The 15,454-nt window shown below is 39.2% G+C and overlaps 1 protein-coding gene across 2 annotated transcripts; it reads left to right on the forward strand.

Moving 5' to 3' along the window:
• Positions 1-813: 813 nt before the first annotated feature.
• Positions 814-6,418, forward strand: LOC103721270 (protein ETHYLENE-INSENSITIVE 3-like 1a). 2 transcript variants are annotated; one of them, XM_088713696.2, is made up of 4 exons: positions 1,024-1,228; positions 1,871-1,932; positions 2,022-2,162; positions 4,044-6,418. In XM_088713696.2, the coding sequence occupies exon 4, from the start codon at positions 4,106-4,108 to the stop codon at positions 6,026-6,028; it is 1,923 nt and encodes a 640-aa protein (XP_088569822.2). In that variant the 5' UTR covers positions 1,024-1,228; positions 1,871-1,932; positions 2,022-2,162; positions 4,044-4,105; the 3' UTR covers positions 6,029-6,418. The 2 variants fall into 2 exon arrangements, with proteins under 2 accessions (XP_008809629.4, XP_088569822.2); XM_008811407.6 differs by lacking the exons at positions 1,871-1,932; positions 2,022-2,162 and having other exon boundaries at positions 814-1,228.
• The last annotated feature ends 9,036 nt before the right edge of the window (positions 6,419-15,454 follow it).

The following is a 15,454-nucleotide window of genomic DNA, read 5'->3' on the forward strand; positions in this document are numbered from 1 at the left end:
CTGGTGTATTTTGCCGATCCCTAACCATTACATGCGACAAAAAAAAAATAACCAAAAAATGAAAAGACAATTAGTAGTAATACTCACATTCAATATGCCGTATCGCTGCTAGTACATGCTCTCTTGATCGTTAGGACTTGAAAATTAAAACTCCATCTATTCAAAATTCTAGAAATAGAAAATATTTGAAGTTCAATACTCCTACATGCTACTACATATATTGCATGCTACTGTAGACATTTCATGCTACCCTAGATATTTGCATACCCTATTCTTTAATTTGACTTTTATGCCCTACATCCCTAAACCTAATTTTAGAAATTATGACACAACCCATAACAGCCTCGCAATAAAAATTACCAATTTTACTTTCTTATATGAAATATTATATCAATATTTTAGTAGTCTAATTGACAACTTTAGTTCTGCCATATGCGATCTAACTTATAGCTTCATGATTCAAATAAATTTATATGAATTATTTCTCCTCTTACAATATACACATGCAAGTACTTAATCCTCAAATAAGGAATATTAGAATTAGAGCCAGGCAATTGCAGCACATATTGTGTTTGATATGTAAATAGCTCTAATTATACATCATCTCTTTCAATTGTCACACACACATTAAAGATTTAAGAATTTAATTTTAATTAGATATTTCATATTACTTTTTTTAAATATCATTTTGAGATAGCTAAACTATAATGCTTGCATCGAGTCACCATCTGCAAATCCAAATAGGATGCTATAAGCCTTCTTGTCAAGCGTATTGCAAATTGAATAATATTATGAGGGTAGAAAAGTGATTGCATCAAGGGGCAGTGAGGTGGGGGAACCCTCCAGGAAAGTGGCCGAGCCAGCGGTCAGACCGCTGAGCCCACACGTTGGAGGAGCAAATCCAACCCTCTGCCCGAAAATTTTACCCACCACCGTCTTTCGCCTTTTACTTTCCCCTATTTTATCCAACACACCGCCCCCCGCGTCGTGTCTTCTTCCTCCCATGCCCCACCCCCCACCCCCACTCGAGAGAGAGAGAGAGAGAGAGGCGAGGACCACCTCCTCCCATTTCCTTTCTAATCTCTCCCCAGTTACCGATCCCCCTTCTCCTAATCCTTCTTCTCTTCTCTCCTCTTCACTCTATCTTCTCGTATTGCTCGCCGTCGTCGGTAAAGGAAGGACCAGAACCGGTCAGCCAAAGCCGAGAAGAAGTAGTGGTAAACAGAAGGTTCGTTTTTTCCTCTCTTCTCTTCGAAAAGGCGTCTCCTTTTCCTTGTTCTAGCTTCTTCTGCTCTGTAAACGTCTTTTCTCGTTTTCAGTGCTTTTCCTAAGCCACTGTTTATTTTTGCGATTCTTTTCCCGGTTCATCATAAAAAAATCTTTTTTTTCCCTTAAAAAAATAATTTTGGGTGGGATTCAGAGCTCGATTGGTCAGCTTTAATGGCGGAATCGCAGAGGCCTTTCATAAGAAAAAGGCTCTTTCATATAGCCATTAGAGACGACTTTCGAGCCTCTTCTATTCTCCAACCCAAAGTCGCCTTTTTAATCCCCCTACTTTTTAGGATAGATTTCCGCTTTCTTCCCTCTTTTGTATCCGTCTTCTCCCTGTATTAAGGTAGCTCGACCGTAGCTACTATGATCCGAATCGAGGAATTTGTCGGAATTTGGGTACCTGGATTTCTTTCTTTCTCCTCTGTTTTTTGTTGTTCGGACGACAGTTTTAATCTTAGGCGGTTTCGCTTTTTGTTTTGCCGTATCCAGTGAGAAACGCGTCATTTTTCTTCGAATTTGGGTCCGATTCTGACATACGCGATCGGATTGCACGTCGTGTCTTTTTTATTTATGCCCAAATATTTCCCTTTTTTTATAGATGGGAGATGAGATGGGGGGATAAAGACGGACGAGTATCGGCATCTGCAATAAGCCCTCTTAGTTATTTCAAAAAATTTCATCTTTTTGCTTGGAGTTTCTTCATCTTTCTTCCATCAAAACTTTAAAACTTCTCCATATCCATTTTGTAGAGGGGAAAAAATATCAATCTCTTTATTCTTGCGGCCCCCTCAACTAAGCTCAGTTGATTCATTACGATCATAAAGTTAATGTTCTGATTCATGGTCTAATTTCGCTGCCGCCGCCATCGATCTTGGAGCTTTTTGACGTCGGTAATTAGAATCAGGGATGATGGATTTTATGGAGTATTATTATTATGATTGTTGTTGTTGTTGTTGTCAATATTTGTTGTTGTTGTTGTTGTCAATATTTGTTGTTGTTGTTGTTGTCAATATTTGTTATTGTTAATATTTGCTTATTAGATCATGAAAAGGTGATTGGTTTATTAGATTTCTGTTTTTTGGTGACTGAATGATGTCTAGTGTTTACCCTTTCTTGAGAGGCTTCTTACTTTCCTTTTCCATTTCATTTACGTCTTGGCTTACTTAGAGATTCACTTTGATCTCTCTTTGTTTCCCTTTCCGAGGCTCTGCTGTTGTTGGGTCTGATATGGATGTCTGTTCTGTTGGGCTTAGAGATATTTCTATGATAGTAAATTTGTTTTGCTGCCTTCGAAACTTCGGATGGGTTTCAGTTTCGATTTCTGATTTTGTGTTTGTTTTGTGTGAACATGGAAAGGAAAACATTGGATGTTTAGTGAATGATGTGGGGTGAATGGAGTTTATTTCTCCTTCTATGCTATATATGTGATGCTTTAATGGTGCATCTTGATATGCTTTTTCTGAGTTCTTACATTAACCCACCCATATGTGAAGTGATTGTTTGGAATTTGGATGTGGGTCTACTATGCTGGTATGCATGTTGCTTGGAAACTTTTTTCCATTCAGTGGAAAAAATGTGTTGCTGTTTGTTTTAATTCTCTCGGTTGGCTTTACATGTTTCTTGAAGTGATTTAATTTTTCTTCTTATGAGAATGTGTTAATTGTCCTGCTTGCTGCTTGTCTGAATGTTAGTTTGGACAGGGGGAAGCTCTCTCTCTCTCTCCACCCTCTTTCTATCTCTTTCTCTCTCCCCCCTCTCCCCTTCAAAAAAAGAAAAAAAATGTTTCCTTGAAACTATATCATGATCAGTCCTTGTTGCCCCTGATAATTGTTTTATCGTACTAATTAAAGATCAATAATTTTGCTTGACTAAGTGTTTGCTGTATAGAATTGATTAATTTTGTGTTTCTAACACTCTATGGGCTGGTATGCTCCATTATTCAGATTGCTTGCATGCTGAATATTTTCATGTCCTTTTCCTGTAAAAAAAAAAGGATGTATATTTGTATTTAGAAGGGTCTCATGATCTATACCAGAGAACTGATTTGTCCAGAGCTTGCTGTTCCTGATGTGATTTCTTTTCTCCTATATATGCAAACTAGTCTATTAAATGGATTTTCTCCCCCCCTTTATTTTTCATACATAATTTGGGATATATGGTTTTCACATCAATTCTGCAAATAAATCAAAAATTGCTTGAAGCTATGGGTATTATTGCTTTTCAATAATAGGTATATGCGAAGAACAAGAGCCTTTCGTTTTGGCCCTCTAGGAAAAGGCTTCTTCGGAGGGGCAGATTGGGGGCAGACCTAACTTTTTTGCCTTCTTTTTTTCTTTCTCTGCCACAAGATGGTTGCCTTAGGCCTTGACCCTGTGCCGCTACGCTTGTCTTCGCACTCTGTCATGTTAAAATTAGATATAGATTAATGCATGCTTTTGATCAAACATATTTCTTCCATTTTCAACATGATGGCATGCGTTTCGTATTTATTTATACGCATGGAATGAGTTTTCCTTTTTATTTCTTGAATTTAATGCATATCTATTATTTGAATATATATGCAAAGAGGGTATTTCCTATTGTATCTTTGAAAATCCTCCTTTGCATTTAATTTCTTTTGTTGTCTGTTACTTCATGAGGTACATACAAATTATATAATGTTGTTAATAGATAATAACATTGTCCAATTCCATGCATGCTAATTGAAAAAGATTGTTGCATTTTGGAGATGACACCCCTCTGATTTTTATGCTTGTGTTCTTTGATTGCAGGACTTTCTTTCGTCTGTTTTCGATTCTGTGTAATAAAGACTTGATTGCTCGTGCTGCTTGCAATGATGGCTGGGCTATTAATGGATGGAATGATGTTCTCTGGTGGCCAAAACAACTATGTGCCACTCATGCCCTGTGCTACAGAGAAGAATCTCAGTTATGGCTCCCTCCTTAATCAGCCTGTTGTTGGTGATGCCATTTTAGGCGAGGGAGATCTAGTGGATCCTCTTCCTGAGAACTTTGCTGAGGCTGGAGAAGAAGACAGCGATGATGAAGTTGACATTGAAGAACTTGAGCGGCGAATGTGGAGGGACCGGATGCTGCTGAAGCGTTTGAAAGAGCAGCTACAGAACAAGAACAAGGAACAAGGGGCTGACTCATCCAAGCAGCGGCAGTCTCAGGAGCAGGCGCGACGCAAAAAGATGTCCCGTGCGCAGGATGGGATCCTGAAGTACATGCTGAAAATGATGGAGGTCTGCAAGGCCCAAGGCTTTGTCTATGGGATCATTCCTGAGAAAGGCAAGCCTGTGAGCGGGGCATCGGACAACCTGAGGGGCTGGTGGAAGGAGAAAGTCCGGTTCGACCGAAATGGGCCTGCTGCTATTGCCAAATACCAGGCTGAAAACTCCATTCCGGGCACTGCTAATGAATTGAACCCTGGGACTGCAAGCCCTCATTCATTGCAGGAGCTTCAGGACACAACACTGGGCTCTCTCCTGTCGGCGCTCATGCAGCACTGTGATCCACCGCAGCGAAGGTTCCCACTGGAGAAAGGAGTCGCGCCACCGTGGTGGCCTACTGGGAAGGAGGAGTGGTGGCTTGATTTGGGCATCCCCAAAGATCAAGGTCCACCGCCATACAAGAAACCACATGATCTTAAGAAAGCATGGAAAGTTAGTGTTCTGACTGCTGTCATCAAGCACATGTCGCCTGACATTGAGAAGATACGTAGGCTGGTGAGACAGTCTAAGTGCCTTCAAGACAAGATGACTGCCAAAGAGAGTGCGACATGGCTGGCTGTTGTCAAACAGGAGGAGGAGTTGTACATCATGCTCCACCCAGATGCTCACCCTCCTCCGTTCTCAGGAAGTGGTGTTGCAGGGGCCATCTCCTTCAACAGTAGCTCCAGTGAATATGATGTTGAAGGTGTTGATGATGGCAAGAGCGAGGACGGTGCGAACCAGAATGTTGCTGTTGATGGGGATGCTTTCAACCTGATTGCTGCTGCAGGGAATGAGAAGTTTGTGGTTTCTGCTCCACTTAAGGAAGAGACTAACATGGAATTCATCCAGAAGAGGACTGCTGCGGAGCCTGAATTGATGCTGAACCAGCGCGTTTTTACCTGTGATAACATGCAGTGTGTCCATAATGATGTCTGCTTCGGGTTCACGGACAGGAATTCGAGAAACAGTCACCAGTTCCTCTGCAAAAATCAGAGGACTCTTCCTCAGGGTATCTCAGCAGCCGCCGCTGGCCTGCCGATGAATGAGAGCAAACCCCCAGTTTTCTCTATGCCCTCAAATTCAGCTGGTCTTGGATCGAGCGCCAATCCTATCAATATCTCTGATCTGGGTATTCCTGCTGATGGGCAGAAATCGATCAATGAGCTGATGAACTTCTATGAGAACAACATCAATCCTAACAAAAACTTGAACCAGGGAGGCGCAAGCCAGGGATGCATGACTCTATTGGATGGGCAGAATTCTCTTCAGCAGAGGTTTCAAATAGAGGATAACTTCTTTGGGCAGGGGACTGGAATGGGTGGCAGTGCCTTTGAAGAGGCCAGCAACCTAATGCAGCAGCCGCAGTTATATGGCCGTGAAGACATGATGCCACTTGATCAGCAACTTGGGAACCAGCCTACTGATATGGGTCCTGACTTCAATTATGAGCCTGGTTTTAACATGCCTACCATGGACTATCCTGACGCAATGCAAAAAGGGATGGAAGAGTCACCACAGAACTTCCCAAACTGGTTTTTCTGATTGAAATGGAAGAAACCTGATCCAGATGCACCACAAGGGCATCGGAGCATGCAAACTCATGGTGCTGTATGTCTTTATGGAAATGTCTAGTTTGGGTTTGGGTGGTTCTCTCCCTGCATTTAGTTATGTATTTTTCTTTTTCTTCTTTATTTTCTGGAACAAATCTTTATATTTCTGAGTTTGCTTCCTAGGGGTTCCCTCGAGGTTCTCCAAGTGAGGCATTCCATCAGACTTGGGTCAAAGTTTAGGGTTGTAGGGTTTGCATTAGTTGCGGGGGACTGATGAATGAATGTTTTATATGATCAAATCCCGCATTGAAATCTTTATAGACGTGGTGTTTAAACCTTTGTTGGGGTTAAATTAAAATATAGTTTTGCTTTTGCTTATAGATATGTAGTGTGTTTTCATTTGGAGCAAATTAGGTGCTTGTTGCCTCTTCATATTGGTTAAATTTGGCGTGCGATTGCTGATCACCATTCTGCTATCTTTATGCTAAAATATAGACCATCGAAGGGTGAACCTGTTGGTCACCTTGATTGGAAATTGTGGAGTTGCTGCTGTATTATTTTGCTATCAAAATTCAAGATTGGTAAATAGCTCTGAAGCTGTGATGCCCTCTCTGCTTGCTCGTTATGGCAAATGATTGCCTTCTATGGATGAAGCCATGGTTTTCTATTTCATGGAGAATGGTATTAATTGTGCTCTACCGATCGCTGTTGAGAACATTACATTGCTTGCCAGCTACTATTAGAATGGTATTAATGGTGAATGGTATTAATTGAGCATTGCCCTGCATGACCTTGGAAACTCCATTTGCATTGTTGTGATTCCTTGTAGATTAATTGCTGACATCTTAGTGAAGTGGAATCTACTATCTTATGATATGTTCTCTTCCATTATTCTCCCTGTTTAGCATGTTCTCTTTCATGCAGCAGTGGTAAAGAATTCAGTTGCTATAGGCGTTCAGCACTGCTTAGCCAAGTGAAAGTCCTCCAACCTGCTGGTAGCTACCATGCCCTACATCAGCTAAACTCTTTTTTGGGTCCATAATATTTCTGTTGGTCTGCACTACTAAGGTAAAGAAAAGTTAGGCAGATCAAAGACTCAAGTGCCTTTTAAAAACTTGAAGGTGCTGTCAACCATCTTTATTGGCACTCTCTCCTGCTCACAGGTATCACAGCTCTCTTGTGTGGGTGGTTTATATCCCATCCGACCTCTCTTTTGTGAGCCTTTTCACATGCTCATAAGGGTCATGAGTCATGATAAGGACTAGATCCTCTCCCTTTTCACATACACAAGTGGTCTAAACACTAAGCAAGAGCCCATGTTGGATTGAATAGAGAGGCTAGGTGCCATGGTTTACACTTTAAAGTACATGACATTTGCATATCAGGTAAAAGTTTGGGAGGGTGATGTGGATGCATTCCAAACATTGGAGTTTGTTTTAAGCAAAGTAGAGCTGAGCATGGACCGCCAAACCTGGTTTTGGCCGCCTCCGAATCTGCCTCGAGTTCTTGAATTTGGCTGCCTGTGTTGATCTTCTTTCATTAATCAGATTGTTTTTGCCTAGGGACATTCTTGAAGGCATATACATGGATTGGAGTCAATTTGTCCCTTGGAAATGCTGAGAGGGGATGATGGAGGATGAAGCCTGGAAGGAACAATTCAGTATTCAAGTCTTAAAGCTGGTCCGTATGGAAGGTATGAAGATCATCTTGACCAAGTTGGCCCCCGGATGATAACCTTTGGGAAGTCCTAGAAGACTTCCTTAAGATAATAGGGATGTATTTCTTTGACTTAATTCGCTTGTATTGATGTCATTGAATAGTTTAATTAGCAAATATCACGTGCCTAGACAATTGATAGTGATGGGTTTATTTTAATAAAGGTGAAGGCATCATGAGTCTGCTACCACCGAATAATGTAGATATATACTACATAATATGCAAAGCAAAGAGATATATGTTTTATTTATGATGAGTTGTTATAAAATTGATAAAATCTAAAATGGATAAAATACCTGATAGATGGGGACTAGATATTGTTGAATCAACCGCTCCTCCAAAATGATCGAACTCTTTACCTTTCTAAACAATCCATATTTTTTTATTCTTCCCTTTTGAAAAAAGCCTTTGTCGGTTTTTGCTTTCTATTCGTAATAGAAGGAAGAATGACCTACTCAACCACTTATGAAATTCAAAGTCTTATCTTCAAAGTCTGACACAACGTGTTTGATAGGTGTAGCTAGAGATTAGCAACGGTCGGGTCAGGGTCAAGCATGATTGCTTAGACCATGGTTGATGTTATCACTAGAGTATATTATATTATCAACTTGGGATTTGGTCTGGTTCATGTTAGGCACTATGGACCTATAAGTTGGATTGGCTTGGTTCAGTGAGGCTGGGTTAGATCAGATCTCTCCACATTGGACTACTTTGTCAAGACATTTCATTGACAGTTTGCTAGGGTCAGGGACAGCCAATTTTACCCAAATTTCATTTAACCAGTCGAACCATTTAACCCAAAGCCGGTCTGGGAGGACCGGATCAGTCTTAGAATGGATTGTTTTGCGGATTAGCTTCTAGCTCAATTGGTCCTATCCATTTTGGAGATGAAGATTCTTCACGCAAGCCCTTGGTATAGAAAGGGAGAGCCTACCCAACCTGCTTGGAGATTAAAGGGAGTGGGCTCAATGCCCACCATCTCTCTCTCTCGCCCCCACCTATGTGTGACAACCATTGGCAGTTTCCTCCTTTCTTTGGACTATGCTTGAACATATAAAAGTGATGATAACAATTACATGTGGTTCTTACTATGTGTCACATAATATGCACATAAATAAAAATACTTTGCATGGAAATCCATTTATTTTTATTTTAAAAAGGTCATCATTTATTCTTTCATTTCTTCGTTTCATGATTAAGATTGTGTATAGGACTGACTTGCTAGAATAAAATAGTCATAAAGATGAGGGCATATTGGTTGAGAAAGTCTACAATTTTCCTTTTTAAATTGGTGATGTTCATGTAAATTCTCTTTAAGTCTACAATAATTGCACCTACTGATATCCTAAGTTCGCACGGATTCAAATCATAATGAGAGTTGAAACTTCTCATGTAGCTCCGCTAACATGGTGGTCAAAGAAGCAACTTATACTTGGCATCAAACACATATGCTTATTTCCTCTGGTCCATAAGTTGACTGGCCATTTTGCTAGCACCTTGTGCTCTAACTACACGATCGATATTTTAGACATATCTGACAAAAATAGAAGCATGTCAATAAAGAAATCAATTAACTTACAGACTTCAAGCATACCTGAAATTTACTTGCTTTTAATTCCTTAAGTTTGATTTCGAACAAAATCGATTAGTTTGGCCATAAGTTGATCTTCATTTTGGTAATACCCGCCTATTGTTGCGCCTTGATTATTCTTTTATTATGTTTTTAAGCTATTCTAGTGGGCGTGTTGGGGTATGTCTTCTACCATGTGATAGGTGGTAAAGGACCCAATTTAAGTGCTTTAACATCATCTAACGTATTTTTGCATCCTTATTATAGGAGAAAAACTCTTTTAAAACTATTTATAATATATGTGCAAATATATATGACAAGTGTTAAAAGATTCTAAATATATGATAAATTAAAAAATAATATTAAATGAATTAGGTGATTGATTATAAAATTTTGACCAAAGTTAGTATTCTTTAAAATTTATTATAAGGAAGCATTTCTTATAAACTTATTTAAAATTATTTACTATATTATATTGTTAATCTAAAATGTTTAAGATCTAACTTATTATGATATTATATTAACTATAGAATTGTGACATGGGTGTCACAGGTTCGAAATATGAAAACAGCTTCTCTTCATGTGCGTTAAGATTGCGTACATCTCTCAGACCTCATAGTGACAGTAGTCTCATACAGTAGATTGCCATTTTTTTAATTATATTGTTAATTTAAATAAGCTTATATTTTACTATGACCAACAAATTATTATGAATTTGAATTCTTAAAGATATGCATATAGAATCATGAAAAATCCTAATTTAAGGAGAGTTCCCTCTTTGGTCCTTTTTATAGGATTTTAGTATGGCTCAAACCTGAAAGGGAGAAATATGATCAGGTTACTGCAGGATTGAAGTTAGGAAACATTGTTGCTTTTCATATAGTGTTAGGACTAGGATTTATTTAAGGTCCAAAGCCTAGCACAAGAACTTGAATCAGAACTGAAACATAGGTTACCCCATAATACAAGAAACCCCTCTAGTGCAATATGCTCGAGATATCTTAGTTTAGCAACTCAATCAACATTCTCAAATACTATAAAACTTGCTCGAGTGTAGCTTAGATAAAGTTAAGTCAACTATAAAAACCACAACATAGGTTTTATGACATTATGACAATATTTGATATAGAAAAAAATTATATGTTCTAAAAGATACATGATGTAACATTGGACTTAACTAGAATAATCTTTACTTGATTGGAACTCCTCTCTTTAGCGGAAAGGTGCCACTCAAGATGGTAGCACTCTTATCATACCATCAGACCATCTCTAAAAGATACATGATGTAACATTGGACTTAACTAGAATAATCTTTACTTGATTGGAACTCCTCTCTTTAGCGGAAAGGTGCCAATCAAGATGGTAGCACTCTTATCATACCATCAGACCATCTCTCTCTCTCTCTCTCTCTCTCTCTCTCTCTCTCTCTCTCCCCCCTCCCTCTTTCTCTCTCTCTCTCTCTCTCACTCTCAAACACACACACACATATGGTGATATTTGCCACCATCATGATTTGAGCCTCAAATATTTGCAACCAGCCAGACTCTAGAGTATCCCATTGCATTTCTAAAAAAGAAAAAAGGATGATAATCTACTCTCCTTATTAAAATCCTATATATGTAGTGTTTATATGACTTATGGACATCCTAGTGCACAATTTTTCTACCATTGCAGAGTTTGGGGATGGTCAGATGTAGTAATCTTATGTTTCTGTATGAAAAAGTGGTTTCCATATTTCGAGCCCATAACATTTAGGTTATACCGGAGGAACCTTACAATAATGCAATTTAAGTAATATTGCTTGATATTGCACTTAAAGGAAAAGAATGGGAAAGAAAAAAATGAACTGGATTTGCTAAAAAAGGATGGAATTTTAAATGCAAAGAATCATAACCGTCTTATAATGATTCTTCTAGTTTTACCTTGTAAATGCCCGCATGGAACACCAAATTCCATATAAAGTTTATTAATAAAATAGGGTGGTTTGACCTTCATCTTCAATAAAAAAAAGGAAACAAAAAACTTTCGGAGTCCTATGAAATTTTACCAGCACACATCCAGTGTCGGATTAGCATAGGCTTACACTTCATTCTCTTATGGTCATTGTATTTTTCTTGAAGGGTACTTGCTTACTCATACACTTTGCAATTTCAACCTCTCAGAAGCCCAATTATGCTTCAAATATCACCAAATGGTAGGAGTTCTTTTTAGTTCATTATTCATAATAAAATGCAATAGGGCTATCATCAAATGGGTGAGTTGTTCATGAGCTATAGTTCGTATTCAGTTTGATTAATTATGATATGAACCAAACTAAAACTAGCCTTAGCTTGCTCCAGCTTAGCTTAGGTAAGCTCAAAATATGAAAATAAAACAATTTAACTTTTTAGTAAATGAGCTAACTCGAGTTTTTGACTCGATTACGTTCAAACTAGCGGTGCGTGAGCTAGGCATTGCTTGAGCTCGGGTCACACAGCTTGTTTACGCCCTCAAAATGCAGCCACAGATGGACGAGTTACGTTGTATACGATGCTCCCACATGCTAAAGTCTTTTTTTCCTTTTCAACGGATAAATGCATGCAAAGTCATTCATGAGGCAAACGGAGGACCTATTTAATTTCACCATTATTATCTCACATATTATAGGTCAAGGGCCATATCAACATGAGATATAGTTGTCTAGAAGGCCAAGTTTTCAAGTTTGGGAAGTGTTTTTTGAAGCATGGGGCATGATAATGTGGAGTTGAACCAGGAAATATTGGAATAGTAAATGAACAAAATATTAAAATAAGAACAAATTGTTGAACATAATCTTGTACACAGTTACTGGGCCTAGTCCATGAGTTTTCTCAACTCTAGGATTCAGTAATCAGGATTCACTGAAGTATCCCTCTCTCCATTGCTTCTCACCCACCTGGTATAAACCTGCTTTATAATTTAAATACAAGCATTAAATATGGGATAAACCGTAGGTTGAAAATTTCACCCGTTTTGTAACCCCTTCATATCAAGTAGCAGCCAGCCCTTTTACTCCAGCCGTTTCTCTACAATTGGACCCTCCTCTCAAAGCAGTCATCTCTTAAACCAACTTGTTGGGGAAAAATATAAGTCGTCACGACTGCGTGAATGTCTGACCAGACCCTCCAACCTGGAGGCGTCAAGCAGACCCCCGATCTGGAGGCGCCGAGCTGACCCTCCGACTTGGAGGCGCCGAGCAGACCCTCCGACCTAGAAGCGCCCGAGCAGCACTACCGACCCAAAGACGCCCGGCTCACGCGCTGTGGTCACATCCCCCCGCAGCGCGACCGAAAAACCACGTCTTGCCTTCGTCAACAATCAAAGCGTATGGCTCCTGCAGACGTCCGGTTTACTCAACAATCAAAGCGTACGGCTCCTGCAGACGTTCAGTTTACTCAACAATCAAAGCGTATGGCTTCTGCAGGCACCTAGTTTACGCAACAATTAAGGTGTATGGCTTCTACCGTCTACGGACATCAAGCCCCTTACGGCAAACCTGCTCGGCTACGAATGATGGCATGACTCCATGATGATTTGGAAGCTTCAGCCTGATTTCCTACAGTAACAGCATTAATTCACATGATCGAGCATTAATTTCTACTGCATGTCCAATCGTACGACAACTCATTCGCCCCGTCGTATCACAAGTAACCCAGCCCCCCTTTATAAAAGGGGAATTCTTCCATTTTAGGAGGGGCTGGAAGATTGAAACTTTGGGTATTCACTACTCCCATTCATACACTTGCCCCCTCTGACTTAAGCATCGGAGGGCCGGAGCCGGGAACCCCGGCCACCGGCTCCTTGCAGGTTTTCCGGAGGACGTCACGCGCCAGCCGGACCGCCGTTCGTCGATTCTCGCCGGAGCTCCTCTCTCCTCAGCCGACGGTCGCCTCCGGATCCAAATTCCAGCAACAGAACTAGAGTACATAGGAGATTCTATTTGGGAATTAAGAAGCAAGACTTGGACGAGGACGCTTCCCCATCTAATATCTATTAGTAGATGGCTTTGTTCTTGTTTCTTAGACTTGCTACAGTCTCGATTATATATGTTCTTGTGTTAAAATCAATACTCCTGGAAACATTCCAATATAATTGCTTTGAACTTTGGTATGTTTTGTTTGGTTTAGTATTGCTTGAATACTTTGCATGGAACTATGGTTGTAGTTGTTTGCTTGGGAACCTCATTTAGGACCTTCAATGTAATGTAACCTATTTGTTTGGCTAGTTGGAGGTTCATAGATGTCATAAATGCAGGCAGCCCTCTCCAGGAAAGTACGAACCAGAAGGAGATGAATCTTGGATGACTGAACTTTCTGGCTGTGCTAAGCATCGATACTGGGAGTTTAAAGTTATGTTTCATGTTTGATGTTTTATATGCTAATAGTTGGAGGTGTAATTCTTCTTCTGTTAGTATGTTCGACAACGTATTGTGATATAGTGTTTGAGAGATGACACATTTGCTTTCTTGATAATTTTTCTTCGATGAGTATAACGCTCTATTAATAGACTTTACATTTGAAGCTTCGGTTTTGTTCTTTACTACCAGGAATAATACTTTGAAGCAAGACATTATAATACGTGAAAGATGAGAAAATATTTGATGGCTTAAGTGATTTTATATTTAATTATCAAATCTTATATTATTAGCTATAAAAGAATAGCTAAATGTCTGACATGACTTTCTAGCTCAACTTGACCCAGCCTAGACCTAAACCTCAGTATTTTGGGTTGATCCAAGTTATATTTGACCCCAACTTGACCCGGATGATCTATTGGATTCTAAATCTTTTCCATGGACTGGACTTCATTCAATCCGATTATCTAATGGATTGCGTCTAGGCTAGCTCAAAATCAAGACCCAAATATGAAATTGTGTCAGGATAGGGTCAAATAGGCCTTGATTTGATCTGACCTGTTTGCAACCCTACTTGCACTCTACCTTTAATGTTAAATTCGGGGGGTGCCAATAAATCAATTGAATTCTGTGAATCTGCTTGATTGTTCTTGTTCATCTACTGATCTTTAAGTAACCTCCATTATAAATTTAATCATATATGACAATATGAATGTTTTGAATGATCTGAATGCTTGTGTTGATGTAAATGTAATGCAGGTTCATATTGCTATAATGTGGTTTATGATATGCATTTGTATTTCTAATATTTTTTTTTTGAAAAAAATTCCTCTCCCGATGCTTTAAAGCATCGTTAAAAAACCATTGTGACATGGGCTGACACGTTTTTGTCGACGCTTTTAAAGCGTCGGTAAAAACTCTCAGCTGCCCAGTTTCCTCGACACGGTAAAAGCATTGGCAAAAAACCTCTGATAGTATCCCCGACGCACCCAAGTGAGTTTATGCCGATGCATTTTTGCGTCGGCAAAAAGACGTACGCCGACGCTTTAATAAGCATCGAAAAATTCTTGGTTTTGCCGATGCTTTCATATATCTTGGATAGCTTTCCAGTAGTTTTTAAATTTAAGATTTACTTTGATGGCTGTTCCATTCTTTGCTAAATTGAATGGTTATGTGTGTGCCTATTGATAGAAATTATTAATGGTTTTGTAATATTTTAAAATTAAAATAGCACTTTTAACAAGTCAACTGGGTTACGTATGCCCATAACTAGCTACCTGTCATGTTACTCACAAGTGGCTTATAAAGGTTCTAGAAATGCATGGGCCCTAGCATGTTAGATTGGAGTATATCAAGACTTAATTGCGAGTTCATACGTTGCTAAATAATGGCACGTCTTATACAGATAGTGCTCCTCTGTGGGTTTGCCCCTGGCGCGCTACCAAAAGAGGGTCAATATGAAAGCATTGCACTATTCAAGTGATTATATGATGATTTTGAGCATTGAAAGTTGAAACCAAAATGTATTCCTAATCCTATCCGTATGATTAATACTACATAAATTCACATGCATCATATGATGCGGCTTCAATATATTAGCCAATCACTAGGGTTTTTTAGTAGTATATAACCCATGCAATGTGGGATACAGTTTTTTCTCTCTCGTTCAACTATTCTTGAAACGCAATATAAAATAGTTGTAATAGAATAGATAACAAAAATAAAATAGAATATAAAAAAAAGAAGAGCCTAATTATCCA

This window comes from Phoenix dactylifera, chromosome 17, assembly GCF_051530095.1.
Source record: "Phoenix dactylifera cultivar Ajwa chromosome 17, Ajwa_hap1_PhDact_Kaust_v1.1, whole genome shotgun sequence".
Lineage (NCBI taxonomy): Eukaryota > Viridiplantae > Streptophyta > Magnoliopsida > Arecales > Arecaceae > Phoenix > Phoenix dactylifera.

Excerpts from the sequence above, each read along its gene's own strand:
- LOC103721270 (XM_008811407.6), top strand. The coding sequence starts at position 4,106 with ATGATGGCTGGGCTATTAATGGATGGAATGATGTTCTCTGGTGGCCAA.